Raw genomic sequence first — 23,377 nt, forward strand, 5'->3', positions numbered from 1 at the left:
TACTTAGAACTCGAGACCCTCGACAGCCAACCCCTTAGCTAGATTGAACGTAGTTTAGATAACGAAGTTCTACACTTACCTTACTTTACCTTGTAGTCAAGCGTCTCATCCGTCTTATATCATCATAACCCAGGGTCAAATAAGATTTCACTTTAAGTATAGGCTCATCGAGCGCCAAGCGGCTTATACCTTGTACCTAATATAGGTATAACCAAACCAAGGATGCTGTCGTGTGACGAATCTCGGTCCCCTACCACTGAAAGGGACTCCTCAGACTGAAGGTTGACTTAGACGGGGTGAGGTTCGGTAGAGCCAAAGGGTCTACAACAAGTGCACAAGCAAGTGTTCACACAGTAGTAAAGACAACTGCTTGCATTGCTTACTGGAGAACCTCTGGCAGGTCCTCCAAGGGAATAGCTAGCTATCTAATATACTAATGATTGTCTTTGAGAATCACTCCTTGCTCCTAGTGATCTCTGTGCTGACTCACCTGGCTCACTTCGTGATCCCAGTGATCCTTATGTTGGCTCACTCTCCTTCCCTAGTGATCCATTCTGATTGGTTAGTTGAGTGATTGGCTGCCGCGGCTCCCCGCGCTGCGGCTGTGACCATGCCTGGCCGCCAGTAAGGTCTGTTCGTGACATGTCGATTCACGATCAAGTGGAGAAATAACCTATGTGACTCTATACTGTAGATACCTTTCTTGTAAGCATGTCCACTACTAGATATCCGGTGAACACCGATGTGGGCTACTCGTACCATTATCAACTGCCAGTTCTCAATAGAAGGGCAGTTTGCTGCAGCACTGGAAAAATAGTTCCAACTCAAGGACCGTCACACTACTAGTAGGGCCGAGCATTTACAGCATAGTACTTAAGATCTAGACTAAACAAGAGCAATAATATCTCGTCAACTTAACCGCCTACCTTAGGGTTGATAGTAGGTTAGTAGTAGTATAAGTTTCTCAAGCTAACTACACAAGGGCCTCCGCCTCGGACACCCTTTTCACAATCTGTCTTCCAGCCCTTATTGCAGGCCTTGCAAAGAGCATCACACATCCAACTGCGGCAACGGGGACTGCAACAGCCCAATACACCCAGAACCGGCTCCCCCCAGCCGCAAAGTCTCCGCCCATGGAGAAAACAGCGGCGATAAGGGACAGCGGGAGGAAGATGGTCGCCAGAGAGGTCAAATACCCAACTTGTCGCGCCTGTTTGTTTGCGTCGCTCGTCTCGCGCACCGAAATCGACTGCATGTACGCCTGCAGTATGACATCGAGCCTGGCCTTCAGATTGCCGATGGCGACGCGCAGGCCCTGCCATGCATCCGCCTCCCACGGTTCTGGTGTTCTCGGGCTGTCCGAGGAGCCTATGCCCAGCGCGTCCATGTTGCGTCGCAGCTCCCAGTCGAGAGCCTCGAGTGACGATTTGGCGTGGACCAGACGCGCAAAGTCGCGAGGGTGCCAGGGCCGTGTCCAGGACCGCTCGTACGTGGGAACCTCAGCTCGGGACAGGTCGACGATGCTCAGCGCGAGCTGCTCCTTGACGAGCCGGCACTCAATGGCACGTATGCGGGCTGTCCAGGCCGAAAGAACCAGGATTCGGACGTAATCCACGCAAGAGTTGGGATCCGAAGTAGACGGGCGCTCGCGCAGGGGATAGAGCTCGATAAGGGTCTTGAACGTGGAAGCGGCGCTCGAGGCGGACAACGGCTTTTCATCCGGAATAATGGGTGGATACCACGACCCCGTCTGGTTGAGGAATGAGAAGCCCGGGCCGGCAACGTCGATTCGATCTATTTGAGTGACCTTTCTCGGAGTTCTTGAGTCCTGCCACCATACGAATCTCCCAAGAGGTGCGTCAACAAGGAGAACAGCTGGAATCAAGGTAGTGTAGGTGTTAGTGACCAAGAGCGTTCAACGTCGAGGTGGGATCCAAAAGATCATACCATCCCAGCTCTCTCCATCCAACTTGCTCCAGAATGAGACATGCTCAGCGCTTACTAGAGGACCGTCCTCATCCCCAAAGATTGTTGTACGCGAAACGATACGCCGGGTAATCGAATCCATTTGGTAGAACGGACTCTTCTCGTCTTCAGGAAGCGCCTCGACCCTTGCCTGGTGCAGCTTGGAAAAGCCGAGCCTAAACCGATACTTATTGTCATAATGACGAACTGCTTGGTTGACAAGGTCGCCATTGTAGCCTGGCGCAATCCAATGGGACGCGAAGAAATCGGGTGGAACTTGCAACTTGGTCCCGATAACCTGTATATAATTTCTAGCCAGGCCCTCGAGGACGATCAACCGTCGACGTACTCCAGGATTTCCATGCCCAGTGCTGTTCAAACGGTTCCTGAGCGCTCCCGAAGACGCCAGAGGTCGGCTCGATGGCTCAACCGACGGCTTTGCACCATCCTGAAAGGTGATCAAGACGGCCCTCGCTTCTTCTCTGAGAGGCCCCTCCTGGTGAGACAGGCGCCTGACAAACTCAGGATATGTGTGGCCTTGTGTGGACTCGAACAGTGACCAGTATTGTGCTTCCTCTTGTGTCTCCGTCATGGTGCCCGATACATAGTTACTATGCTTGAAAAACGGGTGAGAAGGAAGCCACGAGCATACTAGAGACTTTGTCCCAGGCCCGGACAGGCCCGCGATCTGGTATCCAATCGCGTGTCTGGGTGTCAGTCGTTGTTGCCTACCTTACCTAAGGTACCTAGGACACAGTAATGCTGAAAGGACCTCGGTCCATTTTCTGCAGGCGGTACACTTGTTCGCCGGCCATTTGCCAGACGCCTGTCGGCAGATTGAACAGGAGACTCACAAAGTGCTATAATTGGCCGGGGACTGCAGCATACCTGCCCCAGTGCGTAGTGAAGCTTGGGCAGCTACTATTCCAAAGATTGAGCAGCCCTTCACTGCCGGAACCCGACTGATGCTTGCGCAGTTTCCTGTCTGAATTCCATAAAACAATCATCTCCCTCGAAGGCGAGGATCTATGACCATCTGGAAGAGCCTACAGCCTGCATCGCCCACATATATGGTACGAGATTGAGCTTGTCGACCTCGGAAATCGCGACGTTGACGCCCTCAGGGATGGATTTCAGCGACCAAAAGCTCGAAGACATCTTCACCGCCTGCATCTTGTATTTCGGTCTCGCCATTGACAACGCCTCGGACATTACTCAGGCCTTGCGCCTTTCTGTCCTTCGGCTCCGACTTTCTCGATGGGGCGAAGCCGTCGATATTTACAAAGCACCAGCGCTTGGCGACTTCGATCCGTCCCCAGATGAGTTCTCAAGCGCAAGGAAAGCTCTTGTTGAAATCATTGGTTTATTCCAGAAGGACGACGTCCCAGTTGCGCTGGCTGCTGGGGGATCACACTCCACCGGCAACTTGAGCGGTCCCGAGACTCGTGCGGAACACAAGCAGCTCCTACGCACCCTGAGATATATCGCATTAAAACGACTCCAAAAGCCCGCGGGAGGGACGCCACTATCGACTTCGTTGGAAAATCTCTGGTCAGGGAGCTGGTCGGCTATGAAATCGGGGAAGGCGGCTTCTTGGATGTCGACCCTGGAAGATCTGTTCGGTTCGCAAGATCTCCGAGAGCTCGCGTCCAATGAACGTTCATGCATCCAAGGGGAGGCGGCTATTTCGTCTTTAGAAGCCATCGCAGGGGGAGACACGGATACCGGTACTCTCGACCACTGGATAGCCCGTAGGGAAGGAAGAGTTGGACGCCCAGACCGCGCCGGCCATGACTACGAAAACGTGGGCGTGTTGGGCAACTTCGGCTTCGGTGGCAACTTCCACATTGGTTCCGAAAACGTTGTCATCATAAGTAGGGAGGTGGATCATGATGGGAAGCGGATCAACAGCTGACAGACAACTGCATGAGCCCACAGGGCATGTCAGCTATCAGCTAACGTGTACGTTCATGCAGTGTCTGTTAGCTGTTGATCCGCTTCCCACCAGGGTCCATTTCCCTAGGTAGTTATGGTGGTATTCGATTAGAGCAAATCTGTTATTCGATTAGTGGTAGGTCACTTGTAGCTCAAATTTCAACACTTCAATTTCAGGCCACTTTTCTTTGCAGGCTCAACGTCGATCCCAGCCACCGATTTCCTCAATCAACAATTGATCAAGTCTATTACATTGATTGAAGCTATGCCATTCGATTGAATTTCATGCGAATCCTACGGCTACGTTGTGATAGGCGGATTGAAGCCATCGCCGATTTCGCAATGGATAGATACAGCGGAATCTAGGCGGGTTGAAACCGCTGACCGGAGCGTTGACCTTGCACGTCGGTTCGGTACAGGCCGGTCAATCAAAGCTATCGCCATGAGGTATAACTACCTTGCTATGGTAAGGGTTGATTCTGGCCATTTCCGCCCTTCACATTACCGGTACCCTGAACGTTTCCATTCTCGCCAACACGCAATCCCCAACCCCACCAGCCTTTCCACAACCATGCGCTACTCCCCGCCGACACAGCCAGATACGCCGCCATGACCGCAACCAACCAATACCTGACCCACAGCCTCGTCTCAACCGTCTCCAAGCGCCCCATGACGCCCTCACCATCGACATCCGCTGTGTTAGGCACCACCCCTTCCCTCGCTACCGCCACCCTGTATATCGAGGCAAACGCCAGCGGCAGCGCGTCTTCCAGTAGCGCGGGGTCATGAATCACTGCAAGGGCTGTCTCGTTGGCACTCTTCTCCTCCTCGCCTCGTTCAAGTCTTCTCTCAGCCGCGATGCCCAGTGCAAACTGCGCCATCTTCGTGCTCGCCGCCCCCTCGTTCAGCGATCCCCACTGCACCTCCTGAAGCCCCAGCAGATCCTCCTCGAACAACTCGTGCGAAAAGTCCTTGGTCGGCACCACCGGTTCAGTTGCCACGAAGCCGACAAACATCGGGTCTGTGTCGGCTGTAGTGTTGGTAGTGCCATTCCCAGCGGCGGCAGCCTCGGGCGGCGGCCAAGACACGGTCAGTTCTCCAGGTGTGGCGCTGTACCCGGCAATGCAGGATATCAGGGCGGTATCTGCCATGCTCGCGGTCTCCGTACTGTTGTCGAAGGTAGCAGTTGCCGTCAGCACCAGTATGCGCGTAATGCCGTTGGCGAGGCCGCACGCTTTCTGGTGAAACGCCTCGACCACGAGCGGGCGGAGGACCGGGCTGAACGTGAACATGTACGATATAGCACAGGAGCGGTCGGTTGCGGTGATGCGGGCCTGGAAGAAGCCCGTGCGCCTCCCGAGGTCGTCGAGGGTCAGGTTGAAGGTGGAAAGGCGTGTGCACGATAGGTGCGCGGCGTAGGCGGTCGACGGCGCCGAAAGGGTTACACGTTCTCCGTCTCGCTGAATAGGGGTGGCGGGAGAGAAGGGAAGGAAGGCGTGGGTGCCGTTCGTCCACGGCGCAGGCGCTCCCGTGTGCAGGACCTCGGCGGTGGTCGAGTCGGTGATGAGATTCCATTGCGAGGGCGTGAGAGAAGAAAGCCGAGAGCGGTTGAAGCTCACTAGGTGCTGGACTGTGACTGGGCTGAGGAAAGTTGACTCCTGCGGCGCGATGAGCGAAGCCATAAGCGGTTGTAGGACAAACGTGACGAAGATGCTCAGCACGAGGGCGGTGGCGAGATTGAGGTCGCCGTTGCGAAAGGCATGCCAAGGACGGGAGGGCATGAGTCTCTCGAGGTAGTCTACGTGATGCCGTCAGCTTTGGCGGATGTGGGTGGTGGGAATCGTGACAATATCTTACTGAAGGTACGGTTTGGGGACGGATTCTTGAGAATCAGCAGGAGAGAAGCGTCTTTCACACCCCTGGCGCTGTTCTCAATATCGGCACGCGAGATATGGTGCAGCGCCTCGTCGACAAGCCAGTTCCGGCATAGAGCAAAGAGCGAGATTATGAATGGCGGGAGAGACTGCCAGAGAATGCTCCACTCCATGCCAACGGAATCGAGGAAATCGTTTTTGGTTAAGGGTGTCCTCGCGAAGCCATTGTTGCGGATGGTGAGAGCGAGTAGAGTGAGGAGGGCAACAAGGAGGAGAATATGAGCGGCGAGGACGCCGAGACCCTGATAAAAGCTGATCCCGGGTTCAGGACTGCGTGGTTGTGTCCCGCTGGTGTTTCCTCGAAGTCCACTGGCTTTAGCAGTGCTGCTTCCAAGTTTCAAACCCGCCGCCACCGCAGCACGGAGCGGATTCCGCATTGCAGCGTTTCGACCTCCACTCGTGGTAATCGAAATCTGCCACTATTGATGTAGTTTCAGGCCGCCGGGCATGATCATATCATCATGATCTAAGAAACAGCCGAACGGCGATGGAGAAGAGAAATGTGAGGGCGTATAATCCAAGTCTCAGCTGATGACTCTCCGCGAAGTCGACCATATAGGAACTTAACATGCTAGGTAACGCACCCGGCCCTCCCTCGGCAAGTCTAGACTCCGCGAGCGCTGCAGAGCCCCAAGATAGCTGGTCCTGGTCTTGGGCTGCTAAAGTCAGGGAGATGCCCCTGCAGCATGGGGTCAATATAGCGCTCAGGATGGAGACTCATTGGTGGCCCAGGTGCGGCTGAGAACTCTCTAGCGCAACTTCACGACACGGAACAAAACGCCACGAGGCCTCATGATTCGCGTCTGCGGGGTTTGTGGCAGCCACGGCGATAAAAACGCCGGATTGGGTGTTCCGGGGAGCGGGTTTTGAGATCGCTGTCGCACAAGGACGACACGCATGTTCGCGTCCTCGCGATATATGTGCATATTCGCCCCCAGGAGTTTCCCTGACAGCGGCACCTGCAACTGCACAGTAGTTCAGTTAAGCCCCGCCAAGACTTCCGCCATGAAGAAAGAGACCATCATCCACCTCGGAGTCCTGATCCTCCTGCGATCACCAGCCTGCCACGCCCAGTTTGATGATTTGTGGGAGCGCTGTCCGACTGTTGAGCACCAAAACTGCGATGTGGCCATCGAAATTAGGGCAGATGCCTGTGGCACTACAGAACCTCTACCGAATTCTACCTGCAACTGCAGACAAGACTTCATTGACAGCTATGTGAAGTAAGTCCGTCCGGTAAGCATGGCAGGCGAAGTTGTTCATTGCTGACCCCTCCCCAACATGAAGCTGCCAGGCCGAGTTCACCTCTTGCACGGGCGACCAAGTCATCAAGCCCAGCGAGTGGGAGGATCTGTTTGCACTCTGGCAAGACAAGTGCGCTGCCCTAATATCAGCAGGCTCCCTCACCATGCCGACGCCCACCACCACGCTGTCACCCACTGAGCGAAGCCAGGCCCCGCTGGCCTCGTGCGACGTCGAGGGCATGGACGACCGCGCCGTCATCTGCGACCAGGTCGACCGAAGCTTCTCGTCCTGTTTCAGTATCACCGTCGATGCTGTGAACACGCTGGGGGCGTTTCCATGCCTCTGTGATGGAAACTTGCTGCGCTTGATGGACGAATGTAATGCAGAACTTGAAGACCAACTAACAAAGTGCGGCTATTCAACGACCGTGATGGGCAGTCCGACACAACTCCGCTCGACATGTTCCCAGCTTGGCTTGACTGCGGTAAGCATGTCAGACGAGGATTCTAGGTGAGGTTTGGTGTGTAAGGAAGCAAGCTGACTGGACGTTGTGAGTAGGACATTGTTGCCACAGCTACAGTGACAACTGGAACCTCAACGCTGCAGGGGACGAGCACGCCTAGTATCACGTTTGCGCCACTTGGTCCTGCGAGTACCACGACAAGCAGATCAGGGGGGCAACTATCTAGCTCTCTACACGGAGAGCTGGTGGCGGCGGCGGCTTTGGTGCTGGTAACTTGGTGGTAATAGAAGCTGGGATCCTTCGGGTGACTGCCTGGTCGTTCGCCGGTGTCAGTGATTCATTCTTGATCAAAAGCCGAGAATGGTTTTCTCAGCAAGGGCACGCAACTAGCCAATCAGGAAAATGTCGACAGACAGGTCGTAGTAAGCAGATGTTCGACCTAAAACACAAACAAACCAACTTCCTAGAGATATAATCACACCCGATGACACCTCATTGGTGTCAGTTTCAAGATCAGCGAAGAAACGGAGTACCTAGCAAAGGAAGACAGTCAGGTACTTCACCCTGGTATGTACATGTAACCATAATTGGTGAGCTCAGGTCCGTTTCTCCACCGATCAGTTCGGGCCATTGCACCGGGTAAGGCCACGGTGAGGGTACTGACCGCCGAGGTAGTTATCTTTTAGTCTCATCGTCCGAAATCCGATATGCCGAATATCTATTCCACAGCCTTCCACAGGTAAGTCACCGTGACCTTACCTTGGATGAGACAGTACTCTCACTGAGCTACCGTGGCTAGATTACACTAATGGCTACATGGCCTGTATGGAAGTGTTAAGTGTCATTTTTGATGAGGAATAAAAGACTTGTAAAGCCCTTAGTATCCAGTCCGCTATAGCCTAGGAGAAACAAGTCCTCTGTGTACGCCATTTCACTGTCCAAGAATACAGCGAATACCGCGCTCCATCGACCAGACAGGTATCAATAAAGTATCTTTCTAAAACACACTGGGAGGTAGTGCTCTCGTTTCTCGAGGCGATCAGGAGTAAGTAAACAAGGGGCTAACATTTGTACCAGACGAGTACTAATTCAAGTATTCTAGTACCTATAGAAGCACTCTAGAGAGCAAATCATCCACACTAAGCGATAACCATGTGCTTGTACATACGAACATTCTACGTATACGGTTGCGGTTGTCAAGAAGATATGGGGAGCGATCTTGTCCGGGAATGCCGTAGGCGGCGGGGTATCGGGTGTTATCCGCAGTACATACCCCCTCGCTATATAGCTTTCCGCCACCGGTGTGACCAACGCCGCTAGTTTATGCCGAGTTGGTATCAATGAGGGCACATGGAATGATTCGACATTCATCTACTAGAATACAGCGATGCATTGCATATCAGTTAGAGGTTATAGGTGCTGATGTCCCTACAAAGTTGCTAGAACTCCCATTATACTATTACCTTATGTTACGACTCAGTTCGACGTGCACTTACGGTAGGTACTGGTAGGCGAGTGGCAACAACTCCGATTACATTAATGACTCGGAGGTAGCAATCATCCCAGTGTAGCTGTCTTACTAGCAGTTACGTTGGCTACTACCATCATGATGTTAGGTATACACGTTGGTTCCAATTCCTCTCTTACATGCTCGTGATACCCATCTTCCTGCGCTAGTCAATGTCAGTACGGTAGGTACTTGAAGTGTGATCTCCTTCGCTCTTAGGTATCTATTCGTCAGGCTCCCACAGGTCAGGCACCTTACCTTCGATGAGATAGTACCCCCACTGAGCTGCGGTGGCTAACTTAAACCCTAATGGCGACATGGCCTGTACGCAAGTGTCAAGTGTCATTCTTGAGGCATATAAGACTTGTGATACCCCTAGTATCATGTGCGCTAGTAAGAAGTCTTCTGTGTACGCCATTCCGAAGAACACAGCGAATACCGCACTCCATCGACCAGACAGTTATCAATAAGGTATTGTTCTAAAACATACTGCGAGGTAGTAATCTCGTTTCTCAGGACGAGTAAGAGTAAGTAACTGTTGCTGGAGTTCTTTCCTTTGTCCTCTTTGAGAGGTCAAACACCCTCACCACCAGCTCCTTGGGTCTTACAGCTCCTTAAAGCTCCTTTGTCCTCTTTGACAGGGCACCTGCAGACACCCTCACCACCAGCCAGGCAAGCCTATATAATGTAGGCTTGCCTTCCAGAGCCTCTCCGGCCATCGCTCTTTCCCTCAGAGCAGTAGCAACAGAGCTTATTCGTTAACAAGGGGCTAACATTCATGCCAGACGAGTACTAGTACTAGTATTCCAGTACCTATAGAAGCAACTTCGGAGAGCGAATCATCAATTCTTAATAATCGATAACAATGTGCTGGTACCGGCAAACACTGTACGTATACCGCTGCGGTTGTGAAGAAGACGCAGGGACCGATGTTGTCCGGGAATGCCCTAGGCAGGGTAACGGGTGGTATAGGCAATGGTACTGCCCTCGCTATATACCCATCCGCTACCGGTGTAACCGTATACATCATGACCGGTACTAGTTTATGCCGAGCTGGGATCAATGCGGGCGGGTAGTGACTGGATTTGACACTCATCTCTAGACTATACTCACTATAGCGATGCATTACATATCAGTTAGGGATTCCAGGTGTTGCTGTGCCTACAAAGTTGCTATAATAAAACTCCCATCGCAGTGTAATGTCACCTTATGTTATGTTGAGATTCAGGGGCCAGAGACCACAAGCCATTGTCACAGGGCGAAGCACAGTACATTGGGAGCAGGGTTTATCTTCTGCTTGTATCTACTTATTCAGGCTGCTCCCCAGGTCCTTGAGGTAACTACTCAAGGCTGAATACAATCATCTTCGTACCCATAACTGTGCATTTCAACATGTTAAGACTCAGTTCGAGGCACACGTACGGTAGGTACCAGTAAGCGGGTGGGAGCATCCTTGATCTGATGATAGCAACTGTCCCAGCGTAACTATCGTATTAGTTACCGAAGGTTGCTGATGTAGCTACATCGCCTCGCTTACACACTTGTAGTTACTATCATCCTGCGCTCATTATGGAATATCATTACACTCATGATATGTATGTAGAATGAAGTTATACACATCAGGTTAGCAACCTTTCGATCCTGGCCAACTCGCTTGAGATAACAGAGAATGTAGGGCGTAGTAGCACTTGGCTCCGCAAACCAGTTGGCGATTCCACCGCGTCTCGATGCCCCTGACCAGAAGCGAGCAGCTTGGACATGAAGCTCCTCGCCTGCTTGACCTCACGTTGCCAGAATTCCCTGGCTGACTCCAGCGTATCAGAAACGGTAACGACGCCTAGATCGGCTCTTGGATTTGCTGGGTACAGCTTCCCCCCTCGCAATGCCACAATCATCTCGTGACGGGGACTGGCTCCGTCAGCTCCCCACTCGGGCGCGCCAGCTGTGCAAGCTCGTATCAACGGGCGAAGCGCGCCAGGCGTCTTTCTGAATTCAGGAAAGGCCATGGCCTTCCCCGTTCTCCTCGATTCATATTCTGGATCAGTGTCTCGCAGCACTTCGTGGTCGATGCCGCTTCTGACGAAGGGCTGGCCCTCGAAGATGCACCAGAGCAGCTTTCCCAGCATAAATACCTGGGCCAATTCCAACAAGTCCTTACTCTCTTTCCCGGCTCTCCGTGCCCCCAAAACTGCCAGCCATGGCCCGCTGAACCCGCCCTCGGTGCTGTGATAGCGCTGGTTGGAAGATGTCTCTGGCTCCCAGCTAGAGTTGCCGTAGTACTCCCGCAGTTGGGTTAGGAATTCCAACCTAAGGTCTTCCGGTGTGTCTGCCGAACCGGCGAGGATTTCGAGATACTCGATAAACCTCACCTCGGGCGGGCTCCACGAGAACCACCCCCCTCGCTGTTCGAGGTCGATGAGGACAGCGTCCAGCAGCCCTGTCTCTGCGTCCTGCCGCAGCAAGATGTTGTCAGGCTTCAGATCTGGATAAAATCCCGATGGATGGCCATTGACATGGACAAGCGCCGCGACCACCTGCCTTGCCCAGCGAAACCTCTGCTCCATTGACGTTGAAGTATCGTAGTCATCCCTGAGCAGCCTCTCCCTGAGCGACCCGAGCGGATACCACTCCAACAAAAACCCACACACTCCCCTGCGGTTTCCAAACCTCCCCTTTTTTGTCACAATCCCAACCGGTCGGGGTATCAAGTTCGGATGCCGTTCCAAAACCAGCAGCATCTTCAACTCGTGATACATGTCCCTCTGCTGTCTCAGCAAGCTCTTGAACGCCAATTCTCTCCCACCGACCGTGACCAGCGCCACCGCCTCATGCACTTGACGCTTGAACTCGAGCCTCTCCCACTCCACGGCGCCCAACTCTAAGCCTTCCCACACGGTGTCGTCCACCTCCCCTGCCCATAGCTCCCGCAACTTCTCTATCGACAACATGTCCTGCTCAACCGCATAATCGGGGACAACCTGCACCTGCGCCTCGCCATGGTAGAAGTCGACTTGCAGAAATGACCCATACGGCAGCGCCCACCACAGCTCCTCAACCGCATTCAAGTTACCCTTCCCCTTACCATCACCTCTCTTACCATGACCTATACCTTGACCCCTGCCACCGGACCCATTCCCATTCCCATTCCCATTCCCATACCCACCCCCGTTTCCCCCGTGACTGTTGCTATTGATATTAATCCCATCAACCCACCCCTGCAGAACACTCACGAGCCACCTCCCAACCTCGGTCCGGGCCACCCTCCTCCCCCTAGTAGTAGCAGAAGCAGAGGAGCACGAAACGGCCTTTTCTGGCCGTACCACTTCCCTCAACCTTGCCGGCCAGGCCTCGGGCGGGGGCACATACACATCGATGCGGAGCGGGGGGCGGTCCAGGGCGAAGTTGGGGATGGCGAAGAAACGGGTGCTTGTGGAGTCGACGCCGTCGATGCGGAAGCTGGCTGCTTCGGGTAATGGTAATGAGAGGGTGTTGGGGCGTGTGGCTGGGTTCTGGTGGGAGGAGGACCATTCTTGTTGCTTTGCATGTTCTTGTTCTTGTTCTTGTTCTTGTTCTTGTTCTTGTTCTTGTTCTTGTTCTTGTCGAGTCTGGCGCCGCTCTTTGGGTGAGGTTGGCTCAGGCTGGGCTTTTCGGGTCGGGATTAAGTTTGGTTTAGCAGCCCGTGGTGGTGGTGAGTGTGGTAAGGGTTGAGGTGATGTTGCCGTTGCCGCTGCGGGTGCTGTTGGGGAGGTGCACTTGAAAGCGGCCACCGGTGAGAGGATGGAGGTGAAGATTTCCGACGTGAGGTCCATGGCTCAAAGATTTGATTGCTTCAGGAAGTTGAGGTTCCTTCTTCGCGCAGTACAGGAGGGGATGAGTACGTCGCCCGTAAGTCCAAGTTGTAAGCGGGCCTGGCGTGAGGGATTATAACTTGAACGCTGAAAGTGAGGCCAGCTGGTAAATGACTTCCCATAAAGCCACTTCGTATACTATCCTGGTGATGACCGAATTCTATCAGGTCGAAACCCGGCTGTTCGGCACCCAAGTTCTGGCTTCAATGAGCTGTCAGTCCGACTCAAAGCCCTAGAAAAGCCAGCGGAACCAAGTCCTCACAACAAAGCAGTCGAGGCTGTCATCCTTGTCGGCCCATCAATGTCTGTTGTAGTGTAGAAGCACAAGGACTCGAACAGAACCATCCAATGCACCCGGGGATCTGCACCCGGGGGTCTGCACTCAGTCTGCACTCTGCAGTTGTGAGTGGAAATCCGGAATCCGCTGCAGTCTGCACGTCGCTCTGTAGTGTTCTTAGTCTTCTGCACGTCTGTCGATCCCAACTCCTTTCGGCATTTTCAAACGGGACCCAACGGACCCGCCCCCTCTAGTCGCTTCGTACTTCCCCCAAAGAAAGGGTCCATCCTGCAGTGGTCCAAATTCTGCATCGCCAAATCCACCCAAAGCCGACCGTGGCTGGCAAATCACGCCAGATCCAAACCCTCCAGGGAACGCCGATCTAGCCCTACGGAGGGTCACTAGATGCAGCCACATCTGCTGCACGTAGGGTATCACAGGGGTTGGCCGATGGCGGCGGGCCCCATCCCCCAATTCCGCGGTTGAGAGCAGCATAGCACTTCCTCGGCGGCCATGCGTTGATCATCCCTCATATGCTTGGTGGCTTGAACACTTTCAAGCTAGATTTAAGTCTCGAAGCAGACAGACTGTGGGCGTAAGCCAAGTTGGGTATCCACGATTTAGCTACTAAGCGCTAGACTCCAATATTTCAGTATTAGTAAACATCTCATCACCACACCCTGTGCTGTAGGCCGGGGCTGTAGGCGTGAAGGGGGTCATCACACAACACAAGACTGTCAAACCAAAGCAAAACCATAGCGCCCGCTGCTTTTCCAAAGCGCAATCCCCCACCTCTCAGGAAAACACCAGTACTCCGCGACGATACCAAACACCCCACCCTCATCACCAGTCGACCACTAAGAAGTAAGCCTCTCGCTCAGCCGGAACTGCACCCTCGGCATCTCCATAATGTTCCACCGCTCACCCAGCTCATTGTCGTCGTAAATCCTCGAGTTGCCCTGCTGCAGCGCCCGTGGGAGCTTCCACGCCAATTGCTCATTCTTCAGCCACATGCGCACCAGGTAGCGCGGGGAGTCCGGGCAGTCAACAAATCCCTCACGCGAGTGGAGAACGCCGTGGTTGTTGATGTACAGGAGGTCGCCGGGTTGGGCGTCGACAGAGATCTGGTTGCGCTTGGCAATTTCCTCGAGGATGTTCAGCGCCCGCCGCTGCTCCTGCGAGAGGCTTCCCAGGCCATCTGGCCGCTGGACACCGTCTAGTCCAAGAAGGGGCTCGCGTGCAAAATTCATCATGATGCGCCCGTCCTGGTAGAACAGGAGCGGCCGCGTGCTGCACTCAAAGAATTTGCCGCGGCTGCTGCGGTGTTAGAATATCGGAACTGACGTTGTGACCTTCCGGAAGGCTGTGGAACACACCTGTCAAAAGACCAGATTGGCTGCGCAAGCAGCTCGCGGAATTCGGGGTGTGTTCTCATGAGTTCGTTGTACACTGTCCAGGCAGAAACGAGTAAGCTTGCTCCGCCGCTCGCGGCGTTGTTACGGGTTTGCAAGGCGAGGATATCACAGAATGTGTCGGTGTGAAATGTCTGGGGTAATCAGCGCTGGAGCCTTGTGTCTTGCGGCGAGCTTGACTTACCGAAGCCCTAGAGGAATACCGGGTTGGCCGGTCTTGCTGAGGTGTTTTGGACAGCTTTGCATCACGAATATGCACTGCGGACGGTTAGAAAACATTGCCGCAGCAAGTACATTACAGGGTCACATACTAAGCATATTCCCGTCCTCGTCTTGCCGTCCCCGTTTGGGTGCAATATAGCTGGAGATGCCCAGGAAGATGAGGACGTTCTCCTCGGGAGAGAAGTCCTGCGGGCTTAAACCCCGAACTACAGCAAAACCTTTGCCCTGGTGGATATCGACTGCAACTTGCACGAGCTTCGGGCCAAGAGTTGGCAAAGGGAAGGTTTCAGGTGACACAGCATCGCCGTATAAGCCGAGGTCTTGCAACGTCAGCGCATCAGCCCTCTCTTAGGTCCATGCTGATGGTGCCCTACCGTTAAAGTGTTCCAGAGCAGACTTGACCTCTGATACTTCCTGCTCGCTTAGTACCAGGGTGTAGTCCTTCTCTGAGCCAAAGGATTCCGGACCCCAGGCGAGTTCCCCTCTCACTTCCGCTGGCCAGTCGCCTGAGACGGGCAGATAGTGGAAGGTGCAGCCCGTCTTCAACTTGAGGCCCCCCCAGGTCTGCTGCTGTGCTAAGAGGACTGTTTCGGCACCCATCATGTAAAATATATCGTGAGCGCGGACTTGCTCCTCTCTGATGGTGGTTCGTCTTGCAACCGGTTCTTGCTGCCGTAGAAAGATTCTGGCGGTGTCCCATGGACAAAGGTTGCGAGTCGGGTAGGCGAGTGGTATTCGGAAGCGATGATGGTTAAATATCCAAGACAAACATAACAATTTGTCTGTCTCATAGAGATACACGCATTGAGCCCTGAGACGTGGCAGTAAGTCGTGCTGCACAAGTCAAGCCCTCCGATCAGTCCGATGCGGCTCAAGATGCCGAGTGGCGCCAAAGGGTCCTCCGGGTTGCGTTCGGTTTAGAGGGGTCTCCTGCACCGTGAACCGGAGAATCACCAATAAGCCTTTCCGGATTTAGGAGGGTACCCCATCATGGGGTGAACGCGCTGCAGGGTGATAAGTGCAGTGGAGCCTATTGGCGGGTGCCGTATTTCCTGTACTAATTCGCCAGCGGCTGGAGTCCAGACCACCGAAGGCAAAGTGAGGGGCTACCGTTCAGCTCAAGTGTGGGGTGGACGCCACCGGGTCGAGATGAGCGACTTTGAAGCTGAGTAAAAAGCAGAAGTCAGGCCACATTGTCGGAGACTGTCTCAGCAGGTGGAGCGTGCTCTAGTGTGTCGCGAGGCGTCCAGTCGGGATCGAAGAGTTGGCTAGTATACCACCATTTCTCGTGATAAAGGTCGCTGTGGTTCACTTTGGCAAAAGCTGGAGCTTTCTTTTGTCAGGGTCTAGACCATGCCAAGGGTGGGAAGGAGGAACCTTACCTTTTTTGACCACAACATCGCGGCACTGCGACATGAAAATGGTCTGTTCCACATCCAGCCGGGCCATGCGGCGGACCCTTGGTGCATTCCAGTCGAAGCCCGGCGTGAATAACTGCTGCCCCTTGTAGCAGTAGTGGAAGTGCGCCAATATTGTTTTGGCTCCCGAATTCGTAGCCCGGACTAGAGGCATATCCAAGTACTGGATCTGCTTTTGCTTATTAGCTCGGTCCCCTTGTCGACACCGGCAGTTTTCGGAGGAGTGGACAACCTACCGCAGCCCTTCTTCTTGCCGCAAACTCTCGTTGGAATTGCATCTGCATCTCGTAGTTTTGCAAGAGGATGAAAGATGATAGAAAGGTTGCAAACCAGTCCTTGGGGCTGTGAACGTTGAATGTGCTTTGGAGGTCCCGAAGCACGTCTTTCCGCAGCGGACTGAGAATGCGATGGATGATGATGGAGGCTAATTGGTAGTCGAGATACGGCGGCAGGGAGTCGAGGTCTTGGTAGAACGGATCCTGGGGATTAGTGGCTCGGATTTCGTTGTCGGCCCAACCAGTCTCTGTCCAGCACCTCCATTTGGATTCAATAAAGCGACAAGCAACCCAGAGGCGAAGTGTCTTCTTCAGCATCTCGTTCTGTCCAAATCCGTTAGCCGGAAAGATGCACATGTATGGTGGGGCGGATGATGTTGAAACTTGCCGGAAGTGGAAACACGGATGCTCGGTAGGCTGCTTGGAAGATATTCCATACGAGTTCATCCGTGTCATCTAGATATGCCCGCATGTACTGCGTGATACCGTGGTCTATGTACTCGGTGATGGCCTCGACAACAGCGTCGGGATCGGCAATGGCGTAGGGAACGGCGTACATCGGCCGCCCCTTGAGATCGACGTCTCCAGAGTCTGCAGGCGGCACAAACCGTCTAAGCTCAACCTGAAAATGCATTGCCCCAACCTGCCCTAAGCACAGCATCTTTGAAGGACCTTCTACCCATTGCCGTTCCAAATGGAAGTCTCCGTAGTGTGGCCCGATCATTGGATGTGCCTTGTAAAAAGGCATGTAATCCAGGCCGGTTCGAAAAAGTATGCTGTCCGTCACCATGTACCGCAGACAGGGTAACCTGCTCATCCGGACGGTCCGCTGCTGGCACGTCAAACACGGGCCGCTAGGATTCGCCGGGTCTGGAATGCACTAAGCGGTAGTCAGCAAATTGTTCAATGCGGAGGGTTGCAGGCGCTGACAACTCACCCTATTTCTCTGCATCCTGCACCGGACACAGGCGTGCAGCTGCCGGGTCAGGTGGGTGTCGGTCTTCTTGGACCCCTCGTAAGGACTTCGCTTCTTCTTGACCCTGTACGAGGAGTTCTCTGACGCTGACTGGCTAGTCGATTTTGAGGATCTTGGAACAATTACGTGGTAACGCTTGTCTTTTGAGGCCGTGGAAGGAGAAGCTGATGTGTGAAAGGCAAGAGATTCAGGCGGCGAAACCAGGGCCCAGTCTGTGGAGGCATCGTCGAGGCCATCTCCCTGGCTTTCTTCCTGAGCAGTCTGACCGCTTACTGAGCTGGAATCGATTTGCATCGCTGAGGCCGGAATGTAGGAACTAGCTGCGTCTGCAGCCGGGAGGTTGCTCTCATCCAACCCAAGCGTATCTCCCAAGGAGTCATCGAAGCCAAATAAGGCGGCATCGCAGTCATACCACGGGGAGTGGGGATTTAGGAGGATAACGTCGGTGCCCGAGCGCTGCGCTGGCTGGCGATGTGATGGACGAGCGGGATCAGTTCCTGCACTGCCTGGCTGAGGCAGCTCGAAATCCAAGAGATCGAAGTCTCCATCCTGAATCGTCGGTGAGCGGACGGGCGAGGCCTCGGCGTCAACGGAGAGCGATGGCCGCTGTTGGCTTATACGATGCTGGGGCTGTTGGCGTGGGCTTTCTGCAGGCATTGTTTTGTGGGTGCGCTCGCGGCTTTGCTGGAGCAACTCATCGACGCTGAGATTCAGGAGTCCGGCAACGCGCTGGATGTCTTCCAGCTCTTTCCTCGAGAACTCCATGGTTGGGTTAGCAAGCGTATGAGAGGGAACGGATGGACTGGGAGAAGCAACGCCTGGCGTGACAGTGGGCTTGATATCATGATGCGGCTCTGGATATTGTGGGTTCCAGGGTGCATCCCCAAAAGAAGGGTCCTCGAGGGGAACGTGGTGTAATGTAAATTTGGGCCAATCATGGCTGACATTGATCGGATGTTGCCAATGAAACCGATCAATCAACGAGCCAACGGCGTTGCGACGGCAAACCGGTGCGAGTGCGCTAAACCGGCCATCGCTGGGAGCCACCAGAGCACCGTGCAGATGCCCGGAGCAAGCACAGCCAATTGTGTGGCACATCCCAGGCCGCCTGCTGGATCCCGAACGACGCTGTGATCAGTCCCAAAGAGCCTGATGTTGGCAGTAGTGGTAAGAGGGCCCAAAGCAACCGATGTGCATAGGGTCGTGGGCCTGCGTGGCGGCTCTTCAGGGCTTGCTCAGGGGGCTATTTCTGCGGCTGAGGAGCCGAAGACACCCCGATGTTCAGGAAGCAGGTTTCTGCTTTCAGCGTGGCGGGTGGCGACCTGAGAGCTGAACAAGGATCCTTGGTTTTGCTTCCGGATGCACCAGCACTTAAACAGCCCCCGTCAGCTAACACGGTCCGGGAAGAATGTCCCGGGAGTCCTACCTAGTCTCCTTCCAGCTTCCTATGCATTAGATACAATCATGTATCTGATTCAGTCCTCAAGTTCCGTAATGCTCGTCTTGGCGATGGAGTGCCAGCGCGGTCCTTGGCCGGCTCAAACTGAGATGACACCCAGTAATCGGCTAACATCAGTTTTCAAGAAGCTTGAGAACATGCCCGCCCATTGAGGGGCACCGTCAGGTCTAAAGCCCGGAAAACGATCCAATATCAATCCAATTGGAGGTTGTGCACTGCTAACAGCATGACGGGGCGCCCAGGCGTAATGCCGGATGCTCATGGTTTGAAGTCTGCAGTTATGTACGAGACGGGATTTGACATTCAACCTTCGTGCCCGGTTCGTGGAACGAGATGCAGTGGATTGGAACAGTGTAGAACGGACAAGTTGAGCGTGAGGGTACGGGAATCTGCGCAAAACTCGATGAGATCAGCCGGCGCTCAAATTCTGGAAGGAGAAGCGCTCTCGGCCTCTCCCCGCTACTGAAGTCGCGCAATTGCTGCCAGGTGAGGTGTATGGTATCGTACCCAAGTTAAGCCCTGAGCGGATTGCCACTTCGAGGTTTCCGTCGACAACTGAAATACACCTGGGTTCAGTCAGCCCTAAAAAGGAAATAGAAGGCTCAATGATGGGATCTTTCAACAGACAGGGCCATGGTCCTTGTCGACCACTTCGTGAGGTGCAGCTCACTAACCTCCAGGCTCCCCGTGTCACCGAGATGTTGAGAATGAGTTGCGCGACCGGGCAGAACACTGTATGCTTAGTGATTTAGTCGGTCTCAGTGCCTATCGTTCCAACCTCTCATGGCTCAATTTACAGGCCTGAGGACGCGTCAATTTTGAGGGTCATGCTGCTGCGTTGCGCGCCATGGTCCACAGCTTATGACGGGAGTGGTTGGACGCAGAAGATAAGCAGCAGTCACAGTAGGGAATTACCTTAATAAGCCGCAGGCTGCCACAAGGGCGCACCTCCCGCGTGACTGGGCTGCTTGGTAGGGCGGAATAGGGGTCGATTGGTACCTGGCCGTCCTCGTACGTTTCCTGCTTTCTTCCTTGATTTTGGTCTCGTCTGACCCTGTCCATCGCTCGTTAGGTTCAGATCGGATAGATTTGGGCCAATAAGAATCTGGTGAAACAGCGACCCCTTCGCGAAAAAGCCACACCGCTCAGGTGGATAAAACCAGCGAATGGCGGGCTGTGCCTTCCCAGATGCTTGGCAGTCTACGTCATAGTTGTGGTTGAAAGGCCCGACAGGCCCGACCCACTTGCCGTATGCAACAGCTTCCGGGGAGCAAATCTCGGCGTTTGCTGCCCTCGCTGCCCTCTCTGCCCTATTACTACCATCCATAACGGCAAGGGCGAGCGGTGCCCCGTTCGAAGCGCCTGCCTCTTCCGTTGTATTGCGCCTACCGTAACCGGTTACAGACTCGCGGCGGGAGGGATTCTTGGTGTCAGCTAAACAACATTGAGGTGGCATCCAACGGGGACACCCGTGACGGCTCGGAATGTTAAGATAATGAACTCGGCCTGACCATAGAAGTAGGACCGTAGGTTATGTTGGAGTGGATGAATACTCAAAATAGGTACTTGTACCTGAGCAACGTCAATCTCATGAGTCAAGACTCAAAAGCCGAGATCCCAATTTCTCTTTCGTTCCCCTTGAAGCCTGAGGCCTGAGCTACGTTACCGAGGTTACTAAGATACTACCGGCTCCAGTGAATCCCCGAGAGATTGCACGAATCCACCGGGGGCTGCTGGTAGCGGCTGCCGTGCTTGCTAGGTAGTACCAGGTCACCTTTACGATACGGCTCTACGCATGCTTGATCGTACCGTAGTATACATGTCAAGCAAAAGCCATGGTCTTTCCCAGGCCCGGACCCTCCTAACAACAGAAAGAGCCTTGGACCTGACTTCGGCAGACACCCTTCATGAACCAACTGACGGAAGACATCCTTAGGTTCCAGACAACCCATACGAAAGTCCGCAAAGCCTCCATTACCTTATACGCCGAGAACTTGATTGGGCATTCACCATCAGCCTTTGAAAAGCATTTCCATCATTCCATTGTATTTCATCGGTTTCATATCCCGCGATGGCGACCTCGGAACACGTGCGGCAACCCTCGATCCTCGAGGACTACCATGTCGGCCAAGTCATGTCTCTGCGCGTACTCCCCAACAAAGACTTCAACATCCGTGTGCGCATCCGGAAGCTCCCAATTTCACAAACATTCTCCTGCGGAATGGTCGTCAGCGTTGTGCATGAAAACGAACCCGAAACCACCGCCTTCCTGAAGCTGTTCGATCGGAGATTTGCGCACATGCTCCGATATAACCTTTCAATCCCTCCCTGGACCAAAGTCCGAGAAGAGTCGTACATGGGTCGAATCCAATCTAGCGCATTGGATCGGTTTCTGCACCCTACCGACGTTGGCCACATCGAGAATCATGGGGACTACGACCCCGCCGAGAGCGAAATCCTGCTTGCTGAGGAGCTCCTCAAGATGTACAAGCGTGAGGTCTCGGCGTACCATGCGTTGCAGGACTGCTAGGGTCGCATCCTGCCTCGCCTCCTCGCTGAAGTGGACGTTGACCTTAACCCTCCCGACGCTGACGGCGATCACGACATGTTCCATGTCAAAGGGATCCTGCTCGAGTACATCGAGGGCTTCCCCTTGTCCGAGATGCGGCAACATGCCACCGAGTTGGAGTGGCTTGAGATTGTCCAGAAAGCGAATGGAATCATCCAAACTATGGGCGGCCACGACGTCCTGCACGGAGACCCGCGCTCGCAGAATTTCATTGTCTCAAGAATGGAGCGTGAGGATGGCACCAAAGAGTTGCGGGTTTTTGTAATCGATTTCTCTTGCAGCAGAACCAGATGCCCAACCGAATCTGATGATGACTGGAAAAACACAGTATCGACCAAGGGACAGATAATTTGGACTCAAGGGGGTAATTAGGCCAACCAGAGGGCATGAATCTAGCAAACGGCGAATTTCTTTGACTCCGACGAGCGACTGCAGGTGGGATGGGCCATGAATCATTCAGTTGGATCAGGGTTTCGAGCATACGTACTGCCTACAGACATAGCGAATAATGATCAGCGGTTGGAATTATTGTCTAGGTCGACACGATCCATCTCTGATGGCAACATCACGGTGAAGATGCTCTTAGTAGGTAGTCAACTGGGCACCCCAGGTCTCGAACAACCGGTAGCAAGCAGGGATAGCTTCAAGTTGCTCTTCAAACGTTACATCCCGTCCCTATGCTGATGCCTCAGACTCCTACCCCGGAACTGTTCTCACTACCTATTTAGGGCCAGACCCGTGTTCATGTATAAGCATACGCGCCTTCCTTTGGGTCGGTGGTCGAAACCACAACCAACTTGACCTTCTCGCACTCGCCCCGGTTGGTGTTATTGCCGATAGGGGCGAAAATACTGAAGAGCTGCCCCAAACCTGGCTCCTTGCACGCAAGCCAGTGACTCGATCCGCTAAACGAGAAGTATCCTTCTTGGTAGACTAAACAGGGTCAGCTCCGTCACAAGTGAGTCCAAAACACTGCCATAGGTTCGAGTCATGCATACTTGTGACATTCTTGCCGGCGTGTTCTCTCCCGCTGCCACCGGCTTTACCTGCCGCTGTGGTCTTGAGCTTGCCCGTATCGGGTTCGACGAACCAGGCTTGACCGCCCGGAACATCGACCGACTACAGCCCTGGTTTCAATATACCGTCCGTTTCTAGCACGCACACTCTGGTCTCAGTCTCGACAGGTAACTTACCATGTATCCCGACGGCAACAGCACAGTCTCGTTATGGTACGACTCACAGACGTACATCGGCGGCGCGTTGTAGCAGTAGACGCATGTGTGTGCATCCGCACCAGTCTGGAACTGCAAATTGCACACTTTGACGGGTTTGGAATTGAGGGCCGAGTTTGAGCTGTGTACCTCGAGCTTGAAGGGCGTGCTGCCGGCGTTTGCGGTTGGGAGCAGGCTCAGCTGGCCCTCCTCGCTGCATTGGTACATGTCTGGGCTATAGCAGGCGCCGCCGCAGGGCAGGGTGGGATGCCCGTCGAGGTTGGGGCAGAGAGCGTGGTCGTCATAGCATCGGTAGTCGGATGGGTAATAGGGAACGCTGCCGCAGGTCTGAATCTGTTCCAACTGACCTGCCGCGGGCCACGCTGAGCAGAGGAGCAATGGGAGGAGTACCATTGTCAGAGGACGGGTTCTGTGGGACCTCAGTCGCTGTGGGATATTTTAGAGCGCCATGTTGAGGTCAACATCAGCGGCTAGACTTTGAGGAATTTATGTTGGGGCAACGTCAACAGCATTGATTGCTTATCTGTTCTAGGCAGAAAGGGCAGGGGGTGCGTAAGGTAACTGGTTGTTGGATCCGGCGGCCTTCAGTGTAACCTACTACGGTATATATCGTCATAGTATTGTGCACGTACGCTACCTA

At 54.0% G+C, this 23,377-nt stretch overlaps 7 protein-coding genes across 7 annotated transcripts; 2 read left to right on the plus strand and 5 right to left on the minus strand.

The window, feature by feature from the left end:
* Positions 1–887: 887 nt before the first annotated feature.
* Positions 888–2,778, minus strand: N656DRAFT_739565 (uncharacterized protein). Its single transcript, XM_064812783.1, has 2 exons — positions 1,948–2,778; positions 888–1,875 (listed from the first exon to the last, which is right to left on the minus strand). Exons 1-2 carry the CDS (start codon positions 2,555–2,557, stop codon positions 974–976), a joined length of 1,512 nt encoding a protein of 503 aa, XP_064666096.1. The 5' UTR covers positions 2,558–2,778; the 3' UTR covers positions 888–973.
* An 880-nt stretch (positions 2,779–3,658) lies between these two features.
* On the minus strand, positions 3,659–6,211 carry N656DRAFT_771691 (uncharacterized protein; the record flags this gene model as incomplete). The annotated part of the gene is made up of 4 exons (XM_064813878.1): positions 3,659–3,913; positions 3,971–4,019; positions 4,540–5,698; positions 5,758–6,211. The coding sequence occupies 4 exons, from the start codon at positions 6,209–6,211 to the stop codon at positions 3,659–3,661; spliced, it is 1,917 nt and encodes a 638-aa protein (XP_064666097.1).
* A 287-nt stretch (positions 6,212–6,498) lies between these two features.
* Positions 6,499–7,300, plus strand: N656DRAFT_422882 (uncharacterized protein). Its single transcript, XM_064809599.1, has 2 exons — positions 6,499–7,057; positions 7,129–7,300. The coding sequence occupies exons 1-2, from the start codon at positions 6,732–6,734 to the stop codon at positions 7,220–7,222; spliced, it is 420 nt and encodes a 139-aa protein (XP_064666098.1). The 5' UTR covers positions 6,499–6,731; the 3' UTR covers positions 7,223–7,300.
* Positions 7,301–10,668: 3,368 nt separating this feature from the next.
* N656DRAFT_717813 (uncharacterized protein) lies at positions 10,669–12,105 on the minus strand (the record flags this gene model as incomplete). Its single annotated transcript, XM_064812227.1, has 1 exon — positions 10,669–12,105. A coding segment is annotated over one exon (1,437 nt), but the record flags the coding sequence as incomplete, so codon positions are not given.
* A 1,926-nt stretch (positions 12,106–14,031) lies between these two features.
* On the minus strand, positions 14,032–18,575 carry N656DRAFT_792424 (Clavaminate synthase-like protein; the record flags this gene model as incomplete). Its single annotated transcript, XM_064817079.1, has 10 exons — positions 14,032–14,488; positions 14,551–14,720; positions 14,771–14,844; positions 14,898–15,128; positions 15,183–15,441; positions 16,186–16,305; positions 16,463–16,825; positions 16,890–17,381; positions 17,439–18,295; positions 18,533–18,575. The coding sequence occupies 10 exons, from the start codon at positions 18,573–18,575 to the stop codon at positions 14,032–14,034; spliced, it is 3,066 nt and encodes a 1,021-aa protein (XP_064666100.1).
* Positions 18,576–21,007: 2,432 nt separating this feature from the next.
* On the plus strand, positions 21,008–21,854 carry N656DRAFT_801692 (uncharacterized protein; the record flags this gene model as incomplete). The annotated part of the gene is made up of 3 exons (XM_064818157.1): positions 21,008–21,428; positions 21,498–21,766; positions 21,834–21,854. 3 exons carry the CDS (start codon positions 21,008–21,010, stop codon positions 21,852–21,854), a joined length of 711 nt encoding a protein of 236 aa, XP_064666101.1.
* A 165-nt stretch (positions 21,855–22,019) lies between these two features.
* Positions 22,020–23,297, minus strand: N656DRAFT_784040 (carbohydrate-binding module family 52 protein). Its single transcript, XM_064816073.1, has 3 exons — positions 22,699–23,297; positions 22,504–22,624; positions 22,020–22,438 (listed from the first exon to the last, which is right to left on the minus strand). The coding sequence occupies exons 1-3, from the start codon at positions 23,128–23,130 to the stop codon at positions 22,248–22,250; spliced, it is 744 nt and encodes a 247-aa protein (XP_064666102.1). The 5' UTR covers positions 23,131–23,297; the 3' UTR covers positions 22,020–22,247.
* Positions 23,298–23,377: the final 80 nt, after the last annotated feature.

This window comes from Canariomyces notabilis (assembly GCF_033297395.1).
Source record: "Canariomyces notabilis strain CBS 508.74 unplaced genomic scaffold N656scaffold_31, whole genome shotgun sequence".
Classification (NCBI taxonomy): Eukaryota; Fungi; Ascomycota; class Sordariomycetes; order Sordariales; family Chaetomiaceae; genus Canariomyces; species Canariomyces notabilis.